At 45.4% G+C, this 26,356-nt stretch overlaps 1 protein-coding gene across 1 annotated transcript in view; it reads right to left on the reverse strand.

Moving 5' to 3' along the window:
- Positions 1-26,356, reverse strand: part of WDFY4 (WDFY family member 4) — a 207,038-nt gene that overhangs the window by 3,282 nt on the left and 177,400 nt on the right. Inside the window, exons 53-61 of the mRNA XM_081191446.1 lie at positions 22,485-22,576; positions 20,157-20,369; positions 16,706-16,853; positions 16,039-16,196; positions 14,356-14,514; positions 9,637-9,816; positions 6,122-6,298; positions 5,167-5,254; positions 1,911-2,022 (exon numbers count right to left, since the gene is read on the reverse strand). Of these exons, the coding sequence (XP_081047572.1) occupies positions 1,911-2,022; positions 5,167-5,254; positions 6,122-6,298; positions 9,637-9,816; positions 14,356-14,514; positions 16,039-16,196; positions 16,706-16,853; positions 20,157-20,369; positions 22,485-22,576 (1,327 nt within the window). The remainder of the gene's footprint in view (positions 1-1,910; positions 2,023-5,166; positions 5,255-6,121; positions 6,299-9,636; positions 9,817-14,355; positions 14,515-16,038; positions 16,197-16,705; positions 16,854-20,156; positions 20,370-22,484; positions 22,577-26,356) is intronic.

The raw sequence follows: 26,356 nt of genomic DNA on the forward strand, positions 1-26,356 counted from the left end.
ACCTTCTCCTGCAAATACGTATTACAGTGGAACCTCAGGTTAAGTACTTAATTCGTTCCGGAGGTCCGTACTTAACCTGAAACTGTTCTTAACCTGAAGCACCACTTTAGCTAATGGGGCCTCCTGCTGCCGTCACGCTGCCAGAGCACGATTTCTGTTCTCATCCTGAAGCAAAGTTCTTAACGTGAAGCACTATTTCTGGGTTAGCGGAGTCTGTAACCTGAAGCGTATGTAACCTGAAGCGTATGTAACCTGAGGTACCACTGTATGTGCCTGGGTTTGGAAATGCGGACTTGGTTTTGGTCTGTAATCTGAAATGTATCGTACACAAGTTCACAGTGTTCTTGGTACTCATCACAGGGTTAATAAGGGGGACAATTCCTCTCATAGGCTGGGGGCCAAACTAGATTATACATTAGCTACATCTCTCTGCCTCTAAGTGCAGGGTTCGTTTTTACAAAATTCTAGTTTGCCCCCAGATCACCGCCCTGGTGAGGGGTTAGGAAGCTGTCAGGCCCTATTTTGTCCCTATTTTCCAGGGACAGTTCCGGATTTACAGACTCTGTCCTGGTTTCTGATTTGATCCTGGAATATCTGTTTTCCTTAAAAAAGTAAAGGGACCCCTGACCATTAGGTCCAGTCGTGGCCGACTCTGGGGTTGTGGCGCTCATCTCGCTTTATTGGCCAAGGGAGCCGACGTACAGCTTCCGGGTCATGTGGCCAGCATGACTAAGCCACTTCTGGCGAACCAGAGCAGCGCACGGAAACGCCGATTACCTTCCCGCCGGAGTGGTACCTATTTATCTATTTGCACTTTGATGTGCTTTTGAACTGCTAGGTTGGCAGGAGCAGGGACCGAGCAACGGGAGCTCACCCCGTCACGGGGATTCAAACCGCCGACCTTCTGATCAGCAAGTCCTAGGCTATGTGGTTTAACCCACAGCGCCACCTGCATTTTCTTAGGCTCTCCCTATTTTCATCAGAGAAATGTGGGAGGTTATGGAATTAAATGACCCCCCAAACAAGGAGATAAGTAACTATACAACCTTTAGAAAACATCTGAAGGCAGCCTTGTACAGGGAAGTGTTTTTTTAAAAAAATGTTTGATGTTTCATTATGTTTTTATATATGTTAGAAGCTGCCCAGAGTGGCTGGGGCAAAAAAAAGCACTGGGTGTGAGGAATTCAAATTTGCTATTATTTTTGTGATTGGACATTTAGCGTGGTTAGACTGATGAAGAAGCACACTGACTGCTTATGGAAAAGCAAAGAATTTTAATTTTACCTTCTGAAAATGTCAGGTAATGCTAAATAAATAAATAAATAAATAAATAAATAAATAAAGTAATTAAATAATAATATTAAATAAATAATAAACAGCAAGTATTTGACAATAATCTTTCATGATGTCCGTGCAATTTCTGCCCACGTTTTACTTACCAAGCAAAACTGAATTACATTAATTTAACCAAAATATATTTTGAATTCCCAAGTCTTGTTACAGCTTTTTAGCACCCCTCATTTTTGGAATTTGAAAACTGAAAAACCCAACTCTGCCATACTTGGGTCTCTGCTGTGCTTTCATGGTCTGCGTATTCATAAAGATATCATTTTGCACGGTGGGAGGGGGCGCGGATTAAAGAAAACTTTGCTCCTAAAAATTTTACTGCCCACAACTATGTTGACAGCTGTTGCTTTTGTGGTCTCTGGAGGGAGATTCTTCACACAGCACTCCTCAGTGCCTGTCAGCCCCCGCTCCCATTTTGCTGCTAAGGCAAATCATTATTTTATATGTCATACACCTGCCCGCCCCATCAGAAAAGTCTGATTCATAATGAAACCACAAGACCAAATTCATTCTTAGTCTGCTCTCTCGTGGCCAGATGAGATAACTGCGATTGAAATGATTACCTGGAAACCGCCAGGGCTGTGACAGCTGGAACGGTTTTGCTGGTTCTCTCTGACGGAGTCGTGCTGAGATTCATCTCCACGCAGAGGGCGAACGGTTTCTCCACCTTGTTGCCTGTAGTGTGGTTTTAAAATATATATATATATTCAGAAAATGCTTGGGGATTTTCATTTGGGGGTAGGTGGGTTGCGGGAAGTGGCAAATGTTATTGTCTATAGTCAGCAACTTGTTAGCTGGAGAACAGATATATTTAATCCTGGCTTGTGCTGTTGCCAGAAGGGCCTGTCCCAATTGAATTTGCAGGCTATGATAGTTACATGTGCTGACGTGTGGCTATATCAATTGTGAGCTAAATTGGATTTGTGTATTATTGCTTTCTAAATTGCATGCCTAGTTCAGCAAAATTGTTCATCAGTGTTTACTGGCTCGGTGGTTAATAAGATGCCCCAGAATACCTTGCTGCCAGGATATAATGCAGCCCATAATTGCCCAGTTAAAACAAATTACATGAAGTCCTGGTATTATCAACTTATCTAAATCTGCTCATAATACAACCAATAATTAAATGCCAAGAACACTGTGCAAAAATTGTAACTCAATCATTGTTACTTCAGTCTTTGTAATGACCACATTTTGGATTAATAGTCCCCCCCCCTCCATAATGTTGCCACAGAGACAGGGGAATATCTCTGGCTGTTGAAAATACCTTGAAAGTAAGTAGACTTTTTAAGAAACACAGACTCTGGCATCTGCTAGGATTAAGCCTCATTGGTAGTGAGAGATGCTGCGGCGGTAAGAATATCTGTGTGGAATCTCTCTTCCAACAATACATTTATTATCTTGCTATGCTAAGGATTATTGACCTAACAATGAGATTTAGTGCACAGCCCTAGTTCAAAGTAAGATAAACATCTTAGTCCACGCACAACCAGAAAACCATGCCAGTTGGGGAAAGTGGAAACTGCCCACGACATGAAACTTTGAAACTTCTGTGAATGTGCGTTTGCTTAGTCAACATGCAAAAAAGGCCTGCCAGAACCATAATCTCTTGTTAACTGCATTCATCCAACTTACCTAAATTGGACTTTTTACACCGGAACAGAAAAAGCTCGTGACACTTGTGCAATAACACTCACCCAAAATCGACGTGCAAAGCATTTTCCGCATATGTGTGTACAAATATTTCAAAAACATACGAATGTCTTGGCAGCTGCTGTATTTGTTAGCTAATCTGGTGCCATTTATTTACGTTTTTAAGTGCTGGGATTTTCATTACTTCTAAGCTTTACATTCTTCCCCGGAGCTCAATTGAATTTGACTTGAGCTCAATAAGGTGGACAAGAACGGAAGAAATCTTTGGAGCAGGAGCCCCCTGCTGGCTTCCTGCAGACTTGGCAGGTCTCCAGTTTTTATTCCATCGCAGCAGACAGCTTTTCGGAAATGTGATTGGTGCATATTGCTAAAGACCTTTCTTTTTCTGTAACCATTTCTTAGTCATACTTTATAAGAAGAGCCTGCTGAAACAGGCTAATGAAGCATCTAGTTCAGGTAAAAAAATAATAATAAAAAGGTAAACGACCCCTGGATGGTTAAGTCCAGTCAAAGGTAACTGGGTGCAGCGCTCATCTTGCTTTCAGGCCAAGGGAGCCAGCGTTTGTCCACAGACAGCTTTCCAGGTCATGTGGCCAGCAGGACTAAACCGCTTCTGGTGCAACGGGACACCGTGACAGAAACCAGAGCGCACAGAAACGCCGTTTACCTTCCCGCCACAGTGGTGCCTATTTATCTACTTGCACTGGTGTGCTTTCAAGCTGCTAGGTTGGCAGGAGCTCGGACAGAGCAATGGGAGCTCACTCTGTCACAGGGATTCGAACTGCTGACCTTCCGATCGGCAAACCCAAGAGGCTCAGTGGTTTAGACCACAGCGCCACCCGCATCCCTACACCATCTAGTTCACACAGTGGCTGACCAGATGCCACCTCGTCGTTCTTTCTCCCCTTCTGCTGCATCCATCTATTAAATCATAACCACCATAGTATAATCTGATTACTTCTGTAGCTCGAATACTGCTCGCAGGTTCATCGTATTATAATATTTCTTTAAATAGTCTGGATAGAGTCTTCCCATTGGTGTGGCAGGAGAGGATGGCAATTGTGACAGGAAGATTCAAGGACCATCAAAGAATGGTAAGATGGTATAGTATAGTAAAGTATCAAGGTGTTTTTTTTAATTTGCAGAATATGGTATTCACCTCTACAAAGTCCCGTCCTTATTTCAGACATCGTGATATACTGATATATCGCTGTTTAGCTGGTGAAATATTGCAATGTTTGAAAACTAGTTGTTACCCAGCCCTAATGAATAGATCTCTTTCCAAAATGAGCATCAAGTGATACTGCAAGCTCACACTTCTTACTAAGTTTGTAGACATACTTAAGGTACATATGTAAGAGGCTCATTTATATTTTGGGACTGATTCATGTTCATATGGAGCTGCATTGTTTTATACTTTCTGGATGCCCCGTGAACATATTTATAAAGTAGTTGTGATTTATGTTACAAATCAAGTGTTGTTTCTTTTTGTTTTCCAATGTATTTCTTACCAGTAAAAAAAAAAAATCCAAGCAAATTTTTATTCTGAAAGTGGGGCCCAGAGAGAAGAGTCTGAGAACCATTGATCTAAGTCATTGATAAAAAAAATAAACACTGAAGAATACCAGACAAAGGAGTAAGATAGGGCTCACTCAAAACCTTCCTCCAGTTTGACGATAAGCACTTTTTCCAGTAGTTTTCCAGCCAGATTGGGAATCTACCTGACCACATTGCCAACCAATCTTTTATCTAGCCAGTTTGCTAACGAACAACCCTGGAGAACTTTGCCAAATGCTTTGATGAAAACAAGATAATCATGCTCACTGCATTTCCAAAGTTCACTATGCTAGTAACCAGAGCAAAGATTGGTCTGGCAGGACTGTTTGCCAAAACAGAAAGCAGGGATATTCTGGCCTCTTCCACCGCTGGGAATCTGCATCAAGACAAGTGGGAGATCAACCTGCACCCATTCTGTGGCATTTCTCTAAGCAGAGCCAAAGGTTGGCTTTTGCAAAAGACATGAGCTTTGCTGGAGCTCCGGTAGAAGGCCGGAGAAGAGGAACTGACAACGTCCTTTCTTTCCAGATTGCGTCAACATATTCCTAATCTGATAGTCAACATTATGCCTTCTCTTTCACAGAGAAGATTTGTCCAAGCTATCCTTACCCGTTGTTCCTTGGCATTCAGAAGAGTTATTTTGTGATCTCATACTACTGTCCTGGCATAGGTGTGAATTATTTTCAACTTTCCAGACCTATAAGAGCAGAAGAAAATAGATTTAATAGTAGGATTGTCACCTGAGAAAGGGATGTCTCACCCCGCCCCCCCGTTCATTCTTGGTCTTCTACCAAAAGCTATTTAAAAAAACCTTTCCCATTTATTTTACTGGTTCTAACAGTCTCTGCTTATTTGGACCAACTTTTACTGTTGTTGGTGGTGAATTTTGACTGCTCCAAAATGGTTAAATTTCGTTATGAGCCACCTTGAACTTTTAATGAGGAAAGGTAAGGTGGTGATATTTTAAAATAAAGGAAAATAAAGGTCATCAGAACTTAATAATTATTAAATCAACTTTAATAATAAAGCATGTTGAATTATTACATAATCTTAAATTATGAAATAATCTTTAATAAGTATATCAGTTAAATCGGCTTTCTTTTTCATAAAATTAAAAGCAATAGTATGGGGGGTGTTTTAGTGGTGAGCAAATTTGCATTGTTCCAAGCCTCAACTTTGAAATGCTAGGCTTGCCCAAGAGTAGCCAAGATGGTGAAATTAACTACAGTGGTACCTCAAGTTAAGAACTTAATTCGTTCTGGAGGTCGGTTCTTAACCTGAAACTGTTCTTAACCTGAAGCTGTTCTTAACCTGAAGCACCACTTTAGCTAATGGGGTCTCCCGCCACCACGTGATTTCTGTTCTCATCCTGAAGCAAAGTTCTTAACCTGAGGTACTATTTCTGGGTTAGCGGAGTCTGTAAGCTGAAGTGTCTGTAACCCAAGGTACCACTGTAAATGCATGCATCTAAAATATGGAGAGAGGAAAAACCCAGAGACTTTTCCTCAAGGTGGGACAAGCTGAGGAGCCCCCGAAAGTGGAAACTCTCCCTGGAGAGGCCTACCTTTACATTCCCATCTGTGTCTCCTGTGACTATAAGGCTCTGCACGTCCCAGTCCATCACTTCCATGAAGCAGCAGCACAAAATGGTGGCTCCAGGGCTGAAGGTTGCTGTAGCCAGAGGCTGTCCATTGACATTCCATAAGTAGAGGGCTGTCCCAGCACAAGAGGCAATGTCACCCTGAAACATATCACAATATATCACTGGAGAGCACAGGGTGGGCTTAGGCATGGTCTCTCTCCAACTAAAACAGGCAAGGGTGACTTGTAAATAACAAAGGTAAAAGGTTAAAAGGTAAAGGACCCCTGGACGGTTAAGCCCAGTCAAAGGCGACTATGGGGTTGCGGCACTCATCTTGCTTTCAGGCCGAGGGAGCCGGCGTTGGTCCACAGACAGTTTTCCGAGTCATGCGGCCAGCAGGACTAAACTGCTTCTGGTGCAACTGGACTCTGAAGGAAACCAGAGTGCACTGAAACGCCATTTACCTTCCCACCTATTTATCTACTTGCACTGGTGTGCTTTCGAACTGCTAGGTTGGCAGGAGCTGGGACAGAGCAATGGGAGCTCACCCCGTCACGGGGATTCGAACCGCCAACCTTCTGATCGGCAAGCCTAAGAGGCTCAGTGGTTTAGACCACAGCGCCACCCGCGTCCCATCACAATACATCACAAGGCAGGCTTAGGCATAGTCTGTCCACCAACACAGGCAAGGGTGACTGGTAGGTAACAAAACGACCATTACGGCAAGAAGGGATGTGAACCTGCGTCTTTCTGGTTAAAATTCAATAGTCTTGCCAATATACAACGCCAGCCTCACGAAGCCAGAATCCAGAAATTCTGAACTGATAAAGTTAGAAGGAGCCCTGCATGGATCATCTAATTCACCACCTGTGAGGCAGGAATCTCAGCTAAAGCATCCATGGCAGATGGCCATCCAACCTCTGCTTAAAAAGCTCCAAGGAAGGAGAGTCCACCACCTCTGAAGGGAGACTGTTCCACTATCAAACAGTTCCTACTGTCAAGAAGTTCTTCCTTGGTCGTGCTGGTCGATGATCTAGAATCATAGAATCATAGAATCTTAGAGTTGAAAGAGACCACAAGGGCCATCGAGTCCAACCCCCTGCCAAGCAGGAAACACCATCAGAGGTTGTCAAGCCTCTGCTTAAAGACCTCCAAAGTAGGAGACTCCACCACACTCCTTGGCAGCAAATTCCACTGTCGAACAGCTCTTACTGTCAGGAAGTTCTTCCTAATGTTTAGGTGGAATCTTCTTTCTTGTAGTTTGGATCCATTGCTCTGTGTCCGCTTCTCTGGAGCAGCAGAAAACAACCTTTCTCCCTCCCCTATGTGACATCCTTTTATATATTTGCACATGGCTATCATATCACCCCTTAACCAGCCTCTTCTCTGGCAGGCTAGGGACAAAGGTGAGAGCTGTTTCCTAGTTCTGCTGGATCTCTCAGCGGCTTTTGACACCATCGACCATAACATCCTTCTGGACCATCTAGAGGGGCTGGGAGCTGGGGGCACTGTCATACAGTAGTTCCGCTCCTTCCTCCTGGGCCGTGTCCAGAAAGTGGTGTTGGGGGATGAGTGTTCAGACCCCTGGGCTCTCACTTGTGGGGTGCCTCAGGGTTCCGTCCTCTCCCCCATGCTTTTTAATACCTATATGAAGCCGCTGAGAGAGATCATCAGGGGGTTTGGGCTGGGTGTTCATCAGTATGCAGATGACACCCAGCTCCTGTCCATGGAGGCACAGGTCAATTCTGTGTCCTAGGCAGCTGTCTACCAGGAAGATTTGGAGCACAGAAGCAGTGGTTGAAGCAAACTACACTGCTTCTCCAATCCCAATGGGTTTTCCAGTTCCAGGTGTGGCGTCAAGAAGCTTAGACACACCTCTGCAAATAGGACATTTAGTTTAGCCCTACATTTAGTGCTGCGCCCATGTGAGCGGATTATTGGAGAGGAACGTCACGAGACAAGAAGAGGCCATTTCAAGCTAGCTAGCTCAGTTGGTTAGAGTGTGGTGCTGATAACGCCAAGGTTGCAGGCTGGATTCCCGTACAGGACAGCTACACATCCCTAGATGACCCTCAGCAGTCCCCTTCAAACTTGGCAGTTCTATGATTCTCCTCTCAGTAAGAAACAGGCTGGCACAGGCATGGCCCTTGGCCGGGAGAAGATTCTGGTTTTCTCAAACAAATAAAATGCATGCGGAGAGGGTCACCTGTAACCATAGCTGTCAACTTATAGATTTGAAAATAAGGGACCAGCAGCCTCGAAAATAAGGGATCAGCAGCCAAAATAAGGGATTTTGCTTAGCTTATACATAAATCCGGCACTCATGCTGCTTTTGCTGTGACTGATTGTGTTTTGCAGCGGGTTGGACTTGATGACCCTAAGGGTCTACAACTCCCACCAAAGAAGAGTGGCAGACAAAACTGATGAACGACGTCGATATGGCAAAGATTACAGGCAGAATTAGAAACCAGGAAGGGGACCTCTTTAATAAAGAATGGGGAAAGTTTATAATTTAGTTGAAAGCTATTGTCAAGAGTTACATACATTGGTAGGATTGACAGAAAACTTGTAGTAAAAATTTGAACTATGGGTGGACAAATGTTTTATAAAAATAGAGTTATGAAAGGGATGCAGAGGGGGAAATCGCTACATGAAGATGCTGCACTGGTTGGAGGGGATGCTAAGCAGCACGTCGGGGCTGCCATCGTCCTGGCGCAAGGAGTTCCACCGGCCCTTCTCTGACCAAGAGAAGGGGGAGGGAGAGAGACTCTCGCCCATGCCACCCGCAAGCCCAGCATGAGGAGATTGTGGTGCCGTGGCGGCCGCTGAAGCACCGCCCTTCTGTGTCCCTCCCCATCCCCTCCTCTTCCTCCTCCCTCAGGCCGCCTCCTCAGCTGCTGCCGCCACCTCCGGCTTCCCCTGGCAGCGCAGCAGAAATCTCGCAAGAGAGGGGCTACTTGCCCACCCGCCGCCACCCATCTCCTCATGATGCGCCCCTGAGGGAGAAAAGGGAGAGACGGAGACGCAGCAGCTCATGTACACTCTCTCTCACGGCGGAGGACCCCGAGCCGCTGCTTCCCTTCCGAGCCGGGCGAGCATGAAACCCGGGAAATTTAAGGGACATCATCAATAAGAGACAGCAGCGGGACACAGCGCTGGGATAAGGGAGTTTCCCGTCAAATAAGGGACGGTTGACAGCTATGCCTGTAACCAAACAGAATCGAAAAAGCCTGGAGGCCGAATCCAGCACAGAGAGAACAGCCTGTAACAATTCCCCTCCTCCTCCTCCTCCTCCTCCTCCTGCCTCAGCTCTGTCTCTGAGGCTGCTTTTAGTGCCCCCTTCTCAGCATTAAGGATACTATTAGAAACCTCTGTAAAAAGAAGAAAAATCAATCTGTCGCGTCTCAAGATGGTTTCTTGCAGGGAAGGGCACCCATTAAGTCGTCATGAAATGTTCATGGACGTGTCAGGAGGATGATGATAAATGAATATCTTACCGTTGAATCATTGATGGCAACAGCCGAGAGGCAGGCCTCGTGGCCCGGAAGCTGGGCGATGGGTGTCAGCTGGTTCAGGTCCCAGATGATACAGGATCTGTCGGCGGATCCGCTCACGATGATGCTGTAGGAGGTGGAGGCAGCCAAGCAGGTCACGGGCTGCGTGTGCCCGTACAAAGGCTGGGAGACGAAACAAGCAGAGACCACAACCAAGGGAGACACTAATTTAGTACCAAGCCACAAGGCTTTCTTCAGTTTGCAAAGACAAATGGTCTGTTCCACAGGGAGAGAGAACTCTTCAGCAGAGAATGGGCAGCATCCTTTAATGTAGGGAGTAGAGAAGCCGATGCAAAGGGTTTCAGAGATTTGAGAAACAACCCCAGAGCAACTAGATACCTGCCCCAGCAATTTCCCAAGAGGGATCAAGTGTGTTGCAAGAGAGAGCTCCTTGTCGCCGTCCTTAACTGGGAGACTTGTCCTAATTCGCAGCAAAATAATTTCCCCTGCCGTGTCAGTAATGAGACATGATATAAGCAGACACATACACCTGCCTGGTGTACAATTCAGAGCGAGGGGGGTTTGTGTTTGGGGGGGGCTTTAAAATCATTCGATCGAGCATTCTCTTAGAACGACCGCGCTACAAACACACCAGTGAACCTGACCTGCCTGTGATGCATGGAATAATGTGGAACAATGCTGTTAAATTAAAACACTGCAGGTGTTCAGTCTGTGGCTTTCATGGTGTTATGTACTGAGCTGAATCAATGCAATTCTGGGCTGCATCAATAGGAATATAGCATCTAGATCAAGGGAAGTAATAGTGCCACTGTATTCTGCTCTGGTCAGACCTCACCTGGAGTACTGTGTCCAGTTCTGGGCACCACAGTTCAAGAAGGACACTGACAAACTGGAACGTGTCCAGAGGAGGGCAACCAAAATGGTCAAAGGCCTGGAAACGATGCCTTATGAGGAACGGCTAAGGGAGCTGGGCATGTTTAGCCTGGAGAAGAGGAGGTTAAGGGGTGATATGATAGCCATGTTCAAATATATAAAAGGATGTCATATAGAGGAGGGAGAAAGGTTGTTTTCTGCTGCTCCAGAGAAGCGGACACGGAGCAATGGATCCAAACTACAAGAAAGAAGATTCCACCTAAACATTGGGAAGAACTTCCTGACAGTAAGAGCTGTTCGACAGTGGAATTTGCTGCCAAGGAGTGTGGTGGAGTCTCCTACTTTGGAGGTCTTTAAGCAGAGGCTTGACAACCATATGTCAGGAGTGCTCTGATGGTGTTTCCTGCTTGGCAGGGGGTTGGACTCGATGGCCCTTGTGGTCTATTCCATCTCTATGATTCTATGATTCTATGAATCCTAGATCAATAGGATCCAGAATGCAGCAGTCTGATTGGTCTGCAGGAACCACCCAATCCAGCTCCAGGTGGAAGTGAATCAACGACCTGATTGGCCTGCAGGAGCAGCCAATCAGGCTCCTGGATGAAGTGAATCAGCAACCTGATTGGTCTGTAGGAACAGCCAATCAGGCTTCTGGAGGAGGTGAATCCTCAACCTGATTGGCCTACAGGAACAGCCCGGAATTAGCCAATCACGCGGGGCCCATTGTGTAAATAATGTATATATAGCTAGACGTTTTGGGGAAAGTTTCGTTCATTGCTGCTATGAGCTGAATAAAGAGCATGAAATTCACACTCGACTCTAAGTATATTTCACATCCTTATTCCATACTTTGGGCCAAATGACACCAGGCACCGAATTCTGTGCTGTTTCTCCCTTAAGGCTTAAAAAGATGCAGCTGTTGAGGCTGTAAAGGTAAAGGGACCCCTGACCATTAGGTCCAGTCGTGACCAACTCTGGGGTTGCGGCGCACATCTCGCTTTATTGGCCAAGGGAGCCGGCGTACAGCTTCCAGGTCATGTGGCCAGCATGACTAAGCCACTTCTGGCGAACCAGAGCAGTGCATGGAAACACCGTTTACCTTCCCACTGGTGCGGTACCTATTTATCTACTTGCACTTTGACGTGCTTTCAAACTGCTAGGTGGGCAGGAGCAGGGACCGAGCAACGGGAGCTCACCCCGTCGCAGGGATTCAAACCGCCAACCTTCTGATCGGCAAGTCCTAGGCTCTGTGGTTTAACCCACAGCGCCACCCTCATCCCAATGTTGAGGCTGTAGCCTGAAGGAGGAGATAGAGTTGCCTGTACCAGCGGTCTCAGCTAGTGAGCCATGGCTCCCAGGGGAACCTTGAACTATCATCACAGGAGCCATGGGTGGGGAAATACCAATTTTCCTCTACTTCAATTTCTCCGCTTCTATACTTCTACCTGCCTAGTCACCTGTATTTCCTCGAGGGTGAAGAATTGACCACCTAGTGGGGGGAAAGCTCTGAAAAGTGATTCAAAGTGCACTTTGCATTTTCTTTTCCTTACTATACTTTCTCAGATTATCTTAATATTATTTGTTTGTGTGTTGGCTTCTTATTTAATTTTATTATTATTATTATTATTATTTTGTTTTGACAAAGTAATAATCATACATAAATAAGAATAAAAATGTGCACCCCACCACCGAGACCATTCCATTGTAACTATCCAACCTCCCAAAATTTCGTCACCTCTTGCGATGATTTGACCCCTTTCCGTTTTAACGGTACAAATTCTACAAACACCCTCCATATCTCCTCAAAATCATTTCTCCTGCATATTCCCCATTGTGCCTTAATGGCACATGTTAATTTATCATTAATAGTTATATCCCACACCTCTTTATACCATTCTTCCATTTTATATTCTGCTTGCCTCTTCCACTTCTCAGCTATCATAATTCGTGCAGCTGTCAATAAATCTGTGAGCAAGTCCTTCATAGCCTGTAAGCCTTCCACCCCATCATAAATTGATAATAATGCTACCTCTGGATTTTTGGTCAGCCTTATTATTATTATTATTATTATTATTATTATTATTATTATTATTATTATCATCCTTTAATTTCAGTTTCATTTTTTCCCCGACTTACAAAAACAGGATTAGCAGGGCAATGAATGACTCATAATTTTTATTTTTATTAAAATTAAAAAAGCCTTTTCAAAGCCCAGAGAAGCACAAAGCATCGTCACAGTTCGATGACATATTCCAGCTAGGCAAAAGCTCCTGAGGAAGGTGGAAGAGGGTCAGTGGTTTGGCTACATTTAACCCGTGGAACCTGGGTTCCCCACCAAGACCCAAAAGTGTGGATGGCAATCCAGGACTCGGATCATTTTAGGCTTTCTACCATTTGTGCCCATCACCTCCTGGCAAATAGAAGGGGAAGAAATGGAGGCAGTGAGAGATTTTGCTTTTTTGGGCTCCATGATCACTGCTGATGGTGACAGCAGTTACGAAATTAAAAGACGCCTGCTTCTTGGGAGAAAGGCGATGACAAACCTAGACAGCATCTTAAAAAGCAGAGACATCACCTTGCCAACAAAGGTCCGCATAGTTAAAGCTATGGTTTTCCCAGTAGTGATGTATGGAAGTGAGAGCTGGACCATAAAGAAGGCTGATCGCCGAAGAATTGATGCTTTTGAATTCTGGTGCTGGAGGAGACTCTTGAGAGTCCCATGGGCTGCAAGAAGATCAAACCTCTCCATTCTGAAGGAAATCAGCCCTGAGTGCTCACTGGAAGGACAGATCCTGAAGCTGAGGCTCCAATACTTTGGCCACCTCATGAGAAGAGAAGACTCCCTGGAAAAGACCCTGATGTTGGGAAAGATGGAGGGCACAAGGAGAAGGGGAGGACAGAGGACGAGATGGTTGGACAATGTTCTCGAAGCTACAAACATGAGATTGGCCAAACTGCGGGAGGCAGTGGAAGACAGGAGGACCTGGCATGCTCTGGTCCAAGGGGTCACGAAGAGTCGAACACGACAAAATGACTAAACAACAACAACAACAACCATTTGTGCAACAGTCCCACAAAGCCCTCCATTTTACAGCAACAAAAATGACAGGAGCAAGCAGAAGAAATCCAAAATCCATTCCCCAGAGATCTCCAAAATGCTGCACTAGAAATGACTTTAAAACTTTCGTACGCTTGATTTGACAGCTAATTTAATACAAGGACTCATTGAATAGCAAGATCTCTTGTAGCACTGTACTGCAGAAAGACTGGAGCAAAGAGTATGTTATTTTAGATTTCAGATGTACGACGCACTTTGTGCAAACGAAGTGTTGTGGAACCTTTGGCGTTGAGTGTTTTAATACCTCATCATCCATATCCATTCTGAAGGAAATCAGCCCTGAGTGCTCACTGGAAGGACAGATCCTGAAGCTGAGGCTCCAATACTTTGGCCACCTCATGAGAAGAGAAGACTCCCTGGAAAAGACCCTGATGTTGGGAAAGATGGAGGGCACAAGGAGACGGGGACGACAGAAGATGAGATGGTTGGATAGTGTTCTCGAAGCTACTAGCATGAGTTTGACCAAACTGCGGGAGGCAGTGGAAGACAGGGGAGCCTGTCGTGCCCTGGTCCATGGGATCACGAAGAGTCAGACATGACTAAACAACTAAACAACAGCATCCTCATTATTTTTTCAGTACAGATACTTTGTTGGAGCGGGGCAGTATCTCCTGCCTTCCCAAGAGTCAACGAATCTCTCACTCTATAACACCAAGTGCTCTTGAACATAATCATTTTGCCTCCTGGAAATGTGAACTCGGATATCATACCTGCTTCAGGTTTAAGCAAGCGTCTCCATCTCTAGCCACGGACAGTTCCCAGACGCACAACGCAGAGCTGCTTCCAGAGGTGATGAGTGTCGTTGGTGTAGGGCACACAGCACAGAGGCAAAGCCCCCAATCAGCTGTGATTTCAAATGTGGTCACCTTCTACATACAAAGAGAGAAAAATACACATCCATGCAAGCAGGAACAAAGTAAAAGATCCATGCAAGCAAGCAGTCCAAGAAATTCAGAAAGTAGGCCTGCATCAGCACCGACCCATTTAATATTATTTCCCCCAGTTAGAACGATATTATGAATGCAAATAGTAGGACCAGTGCCAGATTTACGTATCAGCCTGTTGCCACCTGCCTCTTGGGTTTGGGCCTTGCTATTTTGTCTACCTAAGGAGCAGCACTCAGGGAACGTTGACAATTATCATACAAAATTTGCTTGTATTTGTTTTTGTGGGCTGCCTTTCCACAAAAAGGCCTTCAAAGTGACTTCACAGAGAGAGAGAGAGAACCCAACACAACTACGATATTTGTAAAACGTCAATTGAAGCTAAAAATACATCAGGCAGCAGAACACTACAACAATAAATACTAAAGAGTAAAGGTAAAGGGACCCCTGACCATTAGGTCCAGTCGTGGCCGACTCTGGGGTTGCGGCGCTCATCTCGCTTTATTGGCCGAGGGAGCCGGCGTACAGCTTCCGGGTCTTGTGGCCAGCATGACTAAGACGCTTCTGGTGAACCAGAGCAGCACAAGGAAACACTGTTTACATTCCCGCCGGAGTGGTACCTATTTATCTACTTGTACTTTGACGTACTTTCGAACTGCTAGCTTGGCAGGAGCAGGGACCAAGCAACGGGAGCTCACCCCGTCGCGGGGATTCGAACCGCCGACCTTCTGATCGGCAAGTCCTAGGCTATGTGGTTTAACCCACAGCGCCACCCGCGTCCCTAAATACTAAAGAGGCAGAATAGCAAAAGATAAATCAGTCAATCTCAGATGGCTGAAGAAATGTCCCTGGTAGGAAAGCCAACTTAACTTTTTGTGGGGTCAAGGGGGATGCAACAAACTGGGTGCCACTACTGGAAAGTCCCTAGTTCTGTGTTGCGAGGCGAATTGTGCCCTTGTGGACTCCCTCTGATATTGGTAGATTCTGCTGGCTAATTTTGATGGTGGCTACATAACCTAGTAGTTACGATCTACCTGCCAGTTTGCCCCATCATGGCACCAGGTAAGGAGCACGGTGCGTATTTAAAAGGGAGGAAGACTCCTGAACCCAACCAGCAAGCAATGGTTTCTGCCAAGGAGCTGGGGACTGTCTGAGGATTCTGAGCTCTAATGCCAACCCAGTTTACACAATATTCATTCCATGGGAATACCAGTAAATTTAATAGCATGGAATACAGATTCTAAAAATGCAATAGCAGCCCTGGTGTGATGTCAAGAAATGAGATCAGATTGTCAACTGAATACGATATTTCGAAGGCATAGTTTTTGTCGTTCAGTCCTGTTATTGATGTCAGATAATCTGGAAGCCGATTCTACCAACTTATTCAATACACGTTGCCAGCCCATCTCTCACTGCTTGCAACTATTGTCCACATGACCACTCAAGCAGCCCGAGGACATAATTTTGAATGTTTCTTGCAGCCATACCCGGAAACACGTTGCTGATTACCTTGTCTGACCCGGAAGCAGCTAGGCAGCAGGTGAAGTCATCGAAACCCCAGCAAAACACTTTATTCCACTGTGGGGGGATCAAAATTTTGTTTTTCCCCACGGCCAAAGTTCCCTTTTCAGTACATACAATGTGACCCACAGGTCCTTGAGGTGCGTCTGTATAGGGAAGGGGAAGAAGAAAAAGAAGTAACTCTTTTGACGCATCTGCCTTTAAAAGGAGAGAGAGAAATCCAACTGGCTCATTCCCAAAGGTCAAGAAGGGAATGGAAGATAAGGGAAATATTGGTTCTTCAAAGCCAGAATGAAGTGGTGAACTACAAATGCTCTTCTCTAATTGGTGCATTTGCCTGACTTACTCCTTTGGCTGATGATAATAGGAGCTGTTCCCTAGCAGCTCCCTGCATCAATTCATTCTCTGGCTGATGGATGGAGCCAGTCAGGTCTTCCCTTTGCCATTATGCAATTCCTGGGAGACAGACAGTGGACCCTCTCAGTCGCTTTTGGTCCCTTGACCCCTGGGCAGGTCCAGAGTTTTTAACTTTTAGATCTGCTCGTAGGGAATCTGATCCCATCAAACAAATGTGCATTGAATCTCAGCAATGGCCATCATCAGGGGCTCTTCCACGCCAGCCCACCCCGCTCTAAAGTCCCCAAACAATATGTACCTTTGACAGCAACCGACGAAGGCTTCAGATTACGCAGGTTGTTGAGTGTTGGAGGCAACTGACTAGCTGTTTGAGAGAAGAGTATGCTTTCTCTGCTCATTGGATGCTTCCCCAAGGTATTCCTGGCTGGGTGTGGTTTGCTGAAAAGCTGTGAAGAAGAAAAAGTAGCAAAAAAAAACCTTCAGCATTATTATATTATATTATATTATATTATATTATATTATATTATATTATATTATATTATATTATATTATATTATATTATATTATATTATATTATATTATATTATATTTACATACCCCGCCCGTCTGGCTGGGTTTCCCCAGCCTCTCTGAAAGGCTCCCAACAGAATATTAAAAACACGATAAAACATCAAACATTAAAAACTTCCCTAAGATGTTCTTCTAAACTTCTAAAAGTCAGGTAGTTGTTTATTTCCTTGATATCTGATGGGAGGGCATTCCACAGGGTGGGCACCAGTACTGAGAAGGCTCTCTGCCTGGTTCCCTGTAACCTCACGTCTTGGAGGGAGGGAACCGCCAGAAGGCCCTCGGAGCTGAACGATGGGGGTGGAGACGCTCCTTCAGGGCTGAGGCTGTTTAGGGCTTTAAAGGTCAGCACCAACACTTTGAATTGTGCTCAGAAACATACTGGGAGCCAATGCAGGTCTTTCAGGACCAGTGTTATATGGTCTCGGCGGCCGCTCCCAGTCCCTAGTCTAGCTGCCACATTCTGGATTAGTTGTAGTTTCCGGGTCACCTTCAAAGGTAGCCCCACATAGAGCATGCTGCAGTAGTCCAAGTGGGAGATAACCAGAGTATGCACCACTCTGGTGAGACAGTCCACGGGCAGGTAGGGTCTCAGCCTGCGTACCAGATGGAGCTGGTAGACAGCCGCCCTGGACATAGAATTGACCTGTGCCTCCATGGACAGCTGTGAGTCCAGAATGACTCCCAGGCTGCACACTTGGTCCTTCAGGGGCACAGTTACCCCATTCAGGACCAGGAAGTCCTCCACACCTGCCTGCCCCCTGTCCCCCCAAAACAGCATTTCTGTCTTGTCAGGATTCAACCTCAATCTGTTAGCCACCATCCATCCTCCAACCGCCTCCAGACACATTGCACAAATGTACCTATCTAAGTCAGCTTATGCACACTCTATACAAGTCATTGTCCTCCTTGGTTCTTATTTTCCAGGTGTGTGATGCATTTTCTTCCTTTTGGCAATGTATAAGTAGCCATTTTTTTGGGGGGGGGGGCTGTTCCCAAGTCTCAGGGCTGCTGAGAAAACAATGACGCTCTTCAACAGGATTTTCCCCACTGTGGAAGGCGATATACAAAGCAAAGCCCTTCCGGATGACAAGGATGTGCAACCATGCGTCAGTACGCTCCAGCTTTCGTTGGCACTTTCTTCCGGTATTTTTTAATCTGTTGCAATTTTGCACAAGCCTTCCTTCTATTCCTTTCTCCTATGCACACAGTGCACAACAAATCTTATTAATATTCCATCAGGTGCTATTAACTTGCGAAAGGCAGGATAAATGTGCCACGGGGAAGGAGGGAAGGAAAACATCCCGACTCTTGCCACTCAGAACAGGATTGCTTTTCATCGCTGAGTGCTTAGTCATAAAATGGGCCAGACCCCAAGACTGGATGCACGAAGCAAACACGTTTTCAAAACGATCAACAGAGGGCAGCTGAAGTCAAGGCAGCCCTATAATGGAAAGGCTCAGTTTGACATATTCCCCCTTTCCTGTTTCTAATTTGTGTGCCACCCTATACCCACACGCCTCAGGGCGGTTCACAACATAAAATCATAATATAAAAACACAAAATACATAATAAAAACAAGAACAATAATTCCCTCCTCCCCAACGTGTTTTTTAAAGGGCACCGGATGTCAATCAGCCAAAGACTTAGTTAAAAAGGGACTGTTATTATGCTTCTCATCCTAAGAGTGTTTCCTTGGAAGCAGATTTCGCTGGTTTTCCATGGTGCGCAGTGGGATTTATTTCCAAATTAAGTGTGCTTTAGGATCTCATACCCTCTGCAGAACTGAATACCCTCTTGGTGCTCATTAATGTGCAGTGGCAGCAAGCATGCCCATCGTTTCAACACGGATGCTTCCATCCCTTTTCATGATACTAATTTGCACCATGCCTTTAAATAGGAGGTACAGCCCCCTATCACAAAACCCCAGGACGGCCAGTCTCTGCCTGCAGCAGAAGCTCTGCGGAGAACGCTATCAGCAACTCCTTGCAGAGTCATCTCACTTTGAAAAAGGCTGGGGGAAAGGAGGGGGAAGGAAATGGGACGGCTTTGTATTCCGTTGATAGCCTTTGCCGAGTGCTGTGATTTGTTTTCCATACAGATAAACCATTTAGATCAGCTTCAAACAGGACACAGGAATGATGCTTCCAAGTTATCGGCAACCACGAGAGATTCTAAGTGGGACAAGGGAGACCAGATGCAGGCTGCTCAGAAATCAGAGCTCAGGGAGCTGCAAATGCTTGCGTCTGTGTGCATTTCTGTTCCCAGTGTTGCTTTGCGCCAGCTGGTTGGGAATAAACGGATTGCAGTGGGGCTGCCCCCAAGGAGGGAAATGTGTCAACTCTGATTGGAGAAACTGGGGACCAGCATCTCAGTACAGGCTCCTTAAGAATAGCAGTGGAAGGTCGAGAGTCAACAAGAGATGCACACACACACACACACACACACACACACACAAACAAACACACAAACACAACTTCATTCTGTGATGCAAGGCACCTCGCATGGCCAATCGTGCTGTGCGGTCTCTTTCTCTTAAAAAGGGTTATGTACTGAGTTGAATAGGCTCCAAAATGCAGCAGTCTGATTGGTCCTAGAACAATAGGCTCCAAAATGCAGCAGTCTGATTGGTCCTAGAACAATAGGATTCAGAATGCAGCAGTCTGATTGGTCCTAGAACAATGCAGCAGTATGACTGGTCTGCAGGAGCCACCCAATCCAGCTCCAGATGGAAGTGAATCCACAACCTGATTGGCCTACAGGAGAATTCTGGGATTAGCCAATCACGTGCAGCCCATTGTATAAATAATGTATATAAAGCAGATACTTTGGGGGTAACATTCATTCCTCCTCACCACTAGGAGCTGAATAAAGAGCATGAAATCCACTCTCGACTCCGAGTCTATTTCAAAAAGCCTCAAGCATACAGCATCCATGCAAAAGCTCTCAGCCAAGGTAGATATTCAGTTTGCAGTCTACCTGCTGAAGATGAAAGAAACAAATCAGGACTTTACTGGTAGATTGCCCTACCACCTGGAGCCCAGATTCACCCCCAAGTTAGATCATCAGTAGCTGCTGATATCCTGCAAAAAATCCTATAATTCTGCGTCCCACTCAGGGTTCAAATTGGAGAAGGCTTTCGACTCTTGGTGACTCACTTTCCCCCCACATCTGCACTGTACCTGCTTTGGGATCTGTCCGAAGTTGCTGACAAACCCCAAGACGGTGTTTTTGATGAGTGGGTCGCTGATGCTGTCCGGGTGCACCTGATCCCCATAGAAATAGGGGTGGAAGACGTTCACAGCCTTCGCTGCAGCTGGGCCACGTTGCTTGTAGCCAAAGATCAGGTCTATCCAGTGGTGGATATGGTTGCTGACGTAATCGCTCTCCAGTGCCTGAAACCCAATACTTGCCGAGTTACCTTGTTACTGAGAACACCATCCTATATTTTGCCTTTGTGGGTAGGGTCCGTGTTACTGGAATGCCCACGTAGTAGTGTGGACTCTACCACTAATCCCTGAGTTAACCCTCAAGATGTACAAATTGCTTTGATCTTCAATGGAAAACATGGAAGGGAAAGATACCATCTCTTGGGTCAAATGTAAAAGGGTAAAAGAGTATTTGGAAATGATATACAGTGGTACCTCTGTACTTAATTCATTCTGGAGGTCCGTTATTAACCTGAAACTGTTCTTAACCTGAAGCACCACTTTAGCTAATGGGGCCTCCTGCTGCTGCCGCACCGCCGGAGCACAATTTCTGTTCTCATCGTGAAGCAAAGTTCTTAACCCAAGGTACTATTTCTGGGTGAGCGGAGTCTGTAACCTGAAGCGTATGTAACCTGAAGCATATGTAACCCGAGGTACCACTGTACAGTGGTACCTCGGTTTAAGAACAGCCCTGTTTACGAACTATTTGGTTTATGAACTCCGCAAAACCGGAAGTACTGTCCCGGTTTGCAAACTTTACCTTGGTCTAAGAACAGAATCCAAACAGTGGAAGGGCACCGGTGGTGGGAGGCCTCATTAGGGAAAGTGCACCTCGGTTTAAGAATGGTTTCGGTTTAAGAACGGACTTCCAGAATAGATTAAGTTCGTAAACCTAGGTACTACTGTATAATGAATTTTTAAAAAATGTTTTAAAGTACCTTTCCAAAAAAAAAACCAGAGTCCTTTTCATTGGGGATAATTCAGAGGAGAATTGCCAGGTGTCAAAAAACGGTTATTTATGTATGCCATTAATGCGGCCCATGTTTTGCTAACGAGCGATGTCCCAACTAATAATAATAATTTATTATTTATACCCGCCCATCTGGCAACATAAACTATGGAATATGCACAGCTTGCAGACTTAACATATGAATAAGAGAACAAGAAGAACACACGTTTAAAGAAGACTGGAAAATGTTTACTGAATATATAGGTGAAAATCGTGTACATTTAAAAACACTGGTAGCATTAAGATAAATTCAACACTCTAAATAAGTTTTGATGGATGTAACAATGGAATATTGAATGGTTTAGTTCATGTAAAATATGCATGGGTGTATGGTATGCAAAATGAACCATGGAAAGAGAAGAAAGGAAGTTGTTGACTGAAGGTTTTTTAAATGAATATTTTGAAATGTAAATTAGAAAAAATTAATAAAAATTACCGTACATACAAAAAAAATGAAAGGTCTCCCAAATTGAGTACCAAAGAATGGCTCATTTCACAAAAGCAAGTTCACAATATGGAAGCGGCGCAGAGTGGTTTTCTGGATACTGTCCTCAGTGTAGATTAAATCAAATGGGGGGGGTGGTTTGTTTCTTAAAAATCTTCATCTGAATCAAGAGAGACCTCCATTGGGGATACTTTAGTAGGAGGTGGGCACATTGTTAAAGAACTGTGAAAATGTTTTTGGTTTTTTTGAGAATGAACTCACTCAGAATTGTGCTTCATTCATTTGTCCATGGCAAATAGCCAATTCCAAATACAGTGGCACCTCGGGTTAAGTACTTAATTCGTTTCGGAGGTCCGTTCTTAACCTGAAACTGTTCTTAACCTGAAGCATCACTTTAGCTAATGGGGCCTCCTGCTGCTGCCACCGGAGCACAATTTCTGTTCTTATCCTGAAGCAAAGTTCTTAACCTGAAGAACTATTTCTGGGTTAGCGGAGTGTGTAACCTGAAGCATATGTAACCTGAAGCGTATGTACCGGTAACCCAAGGTACCACTGTAGCTATAAATGCATCAAAGTTTGGCTGAAATCTCTTGAGAATAAATGAAGCAGATATAAAACTGACCAACAGAGTTAGGGCTGTGGGAGGGCTGAGTGTCTGTGAACAGTAGACAGCAGACAAAGAAAAAAGGTAGCGTTAATATATATTTTTTCATGGATCCTCCCCATTACTACTCCTGGGCCAGAAAGCAAATTTAGCGGGCATTCAGTTCGACGTAAATATGTGGTGCTATTTTTGATCGGCCATCAGCCCCCAAAACATCCAAACAGCATGCCTTGTCATACTGACCTGTCTATGCAAGCTGATAAACTTATGAGGGCTTCCTTCTGCCCAGGGTGGCAACAGCACGTCACCCAGCGAGGTCCCATCTTGCAAGCTTCCTGCAAGCGACCCAAAAAAACATTATTTGATAATAATAATAATATTTTTTAATTTATTTATACTCCGCCCTCCCCAGCCAAGACTGGGCTCAGGGCGACTAACAACCAATAATAAAAACAAGTTGATTAAAATACAATTTAAAAGATTAAGATACAAAATTAAAACATTAGGGTGCAATCTCTTCATAGGAGGAGAAAGGAAAAAGAAAGAGGGGGAGAGAATCAAACTGATTCTGAGCCAAATGCCAGGCGGAACAACTCTGTCTTACAGGCCCTGTGGAAAGAGATCAGATCCCGCAGGGCCCTGGTCTCATGAGACAGAGCGTTCCACCAGGCTGGGGCCAGTGTTGAAAAGGCTAACCTGACTTCCTTAGGGCCCGGGACCCATTAGGTCCCGGGACATTAGGAAGAACTTCCTGACAGTAAGAGCTATTCGACAGTGGAATTTGCTGCCAAGGAGTGTGGTGGAGTCTCCTTCTTTGGAGGTCTTTAAGCAGAGGCTTGACAACCATATGTCAGGAGTGCTCTGATGGTGTTTCCTGCTTGGCAGGGGGTTGGACTCAATGGCCCTTGTGGTCTCTTCCAACTCTATGATTCTATGATTCTATGACCTCTAGGGTGTTGCTATTTATGGACCTTAAGGTCTTCCGTGGGGCATACCGGGAGAGGCGGTCCTGTAGGTACGAGGGTCCTAGGCCATGAAGGGTTTTAAAGGTCAAAAGCAGCACCTTAAATCTGGCCCTGTACTCCACCGGGAGCCAGTGCAGCTGGAAAAGCACTGGGTGAATATGCTCCCATGGCACAGACCCCGTGAGGAGCCTCGCTGCAGCATTCTGCACCCGCTGGAGTTTCTGGGGCAGCTTCAAGGGCAGCCCCGCGTAGAGTGAATTACAGTAGTCAAGCCTGGAGGTGACCGTCACATGGATCACTGTGGCCAGGTCGGGGCAGGAAAGGTAAGGGACCAACTGCTTGATGCGGCGAAGGTGGAAAAATGTCACCTTGGCTGTTGCTGTAACCTGCGCCTCCATGGCAAGGGAGGCGTCAAGGATTTGATTCCTGAATGTTGTTTAACCTTGTCTGAAGGCTGATCCACGTGTACTCTCTCCTTTCCACGACATGTTGGAGAAGGCAGGTTTACAGTTTTGACATTAGACTGGGGAAAACTAGTTTTACATCTCCACTCAGATGACTGGCTAATCTTGGACAACTCTCTCTCTCTCTCTCTCGGCCTAACCTATTTCCCCTAGTTCTTGTTACAAGTCGAGTGCCTGCCCCTCTCTCTGCTGAGTGGAGTTCCAGGCACTCACCCAGGGTCTGTGGTCCTTTGGAGAATTGAGACACAATGGAGACTGTCGTTGCTTTAAGAAATATGGTTTATTCACCTATTTACACCTTCAGTCTGCATGGAGATCTTACAGCATGGTCCTTTTAAGAGGGGCTTGTCCCCCATAGCAGTGCAGCCATGGAGTCCAAGCCATCTCTCCAGCCAGCCTTCAGCCAGCCTGCCCAAGATGGATCCTGGTCTTTCTTCTTCTACCCAGAACACCCTGCTAAAAACACTCTTTTCTTGTCACCTCACACTCAGTTACCCTGGCAGCCTTCCAAACCCACAGTCTCTGTTGACACCTCAGGACAAGGGAGGGAGGACAGTTCTCCTTTATTGCCAATGGCTCTCAATAGCCCTGAATTGTTCCTTAATGGCCCTGACTTGGCCAGGTCATTTTGCATTGCCTAGCTCCGGAATTCCTCTACAGCTTTTATTTCCCTCTTCACATCCCAAATAATCAAAATGCTACCATTTACCGTTTTTCTCTCTCTATAACACGCAGATTTTTTCTCCTAAAAAGGAAGGGGAAATGTCTGTGCGTGTTATTGAGCGAATGTGTGGTCCCTGGAGCCGAAAAATCAGGCAAAAATCAAATCGCGCAGTCACGAGAAGGGAAACCTGAAAAGAGGAAGTTGCTGCTTTCCTGCATTCTGCCTCAGGGTCTTACTGCCCACCCTCCTCTGTTTCGTTGCTGTGTTTGCTCAAACAGAACAAAGAGCAGGGAAAGCCCCTCCCCTCCAGGCAAGCAGAGGGGAAAGCAGAGTGTTGTTCCTTCCTCTCTGTGCTCCGGTGCTGCTGAAAACATGCAGGTGGGAGAGAGAGAGAGAGAGAGAGAGAGAGAGAGCTGGCTGGCTTGGGTGGGTGGGTGGGGAAACTTTTGCCTTCCTTTCCTCCCTCCCGTTATACCCCACTCCTGCATTCTTAGCCAGCTGCTTCTCTGCACACCCCTCTCCTGCTCCTTGTCACTTCTGTGTTTTTCCTTCCCTCCCCACTTAAAATGTGGTTAAAAAGCATGGATCCATATGGATCCTCAGGATTTTTGCACTGGGTCACCCCAAATTCACCATCAGAGCACATAGCATGTCCATGGCTAGAGCCTGCCCCCCAAAAATCATGCACCCACTGTTTCCTGGGGCTGTAATGGTGCAAAAACGTGGTTACAAAGCATGGATCCACATGGATCCTCAGGATCTTTGCATTGGGTCACCCCCAAATTCACCACCAGAGAACATAGCATGTCCATGGCTACAGCCTGCCCCCCCAAAAAAAATCACGCACCCACTGTTGTATGGGGCTGCAATGGTGCAAAAACGTGGTTACAAAGCATGGATCCACATGGATCCTCAGGATCTTTGCATTGGGTCAGCCCAAATTCACCATCAGATCACATGTCTGTGGCCACAGAATGAAGCACAAAAATGATACATCCACTGTTTCATTCAGAATGTTTTTCCCTTGTTTTCCTCCTCTAAAAACGATGTGTGTGTTATGGTCAGGTGCGTGTTATAGAGCGAAAAATACGGTATAAATTTCTGGGTGTTAGTGGGTCCCCCGAAAAAAAGAAAATCTATAACATTATTATGTGCATAAGAAAGAGGAGGAAATCAGTAAGATAGAAATGATATACATAAATAATAATAGTAAAAAGATACAACGTTGAAATGTCAGTGCCACACAATTCATACATCTGGGGAACATAAACAGTTTAGAAATAATTGAGAATGCATTATATAAACAAGAAACAGACAGCGTAACAGCAGGAATGCAACAAGTGTGTAAATCAAATAATACACTGTTCAGTCTCACTGAAGAAACCATTCCAAAATGATAAATGATCTCAAAGAGAGATTCTTTGCTGCTCATCCAAAGGTGGAACAGCACATTTCATAGATCCTTACTCATGAACAGCAATTGATCTAGTTCAACTTGGGCAAGACACTACATTAACCATATTGCGTTGTGTGCCTCCTTCCTTATTTTGTTTTAGTAATGAGAACTGTGCCAGTGATGCAATCATCTTGGAGGTGGGAGCAGGGCGGGGGGGGGGAGAGATATTTCCTTTGATCCTGGGATTATATGCCAAGGAATATTACCTCCTAAGACTTCTGACTGCATGAAGTCTGGGCTCCTCCCTGCAGCTTTGCACCTCCGATTAAAAAATGCACATCTGAGCACAGATTTGTGGTTGTCTAGATGTCAAAAGGTGCAGGAAAATATGCATTCCAATGGGCATCCTGGCAGGGCCATAACATTTTGAGGGCACATTGTTCTCATTGCACATTGGGGTGCAAACAACTGCAGTGTGGAGCTCCTTGGGCGAGTCAGGACCCAGAATGCGCAAGGTTCAAAAATGCACAGGGAGCCTTCATGAATGCAAGCCCCCTGTTGGAGACGTTCATCCAGTGGCTTAGCGTTGGTTGCCAGTGCCCGGGGCAGGTAGGTGTGCACACGCA

Source organism: Podarcis bocagei, assembly GCF_964188305.1.
Source record: "Podarcis bocagei genome assembly, chromosome: 4".
NCBI lineage: Eukaryota > Metazoa > Chordata > Lepidosauria > Squamata > Lacertidae > Podarcis > Podarcis bocagei.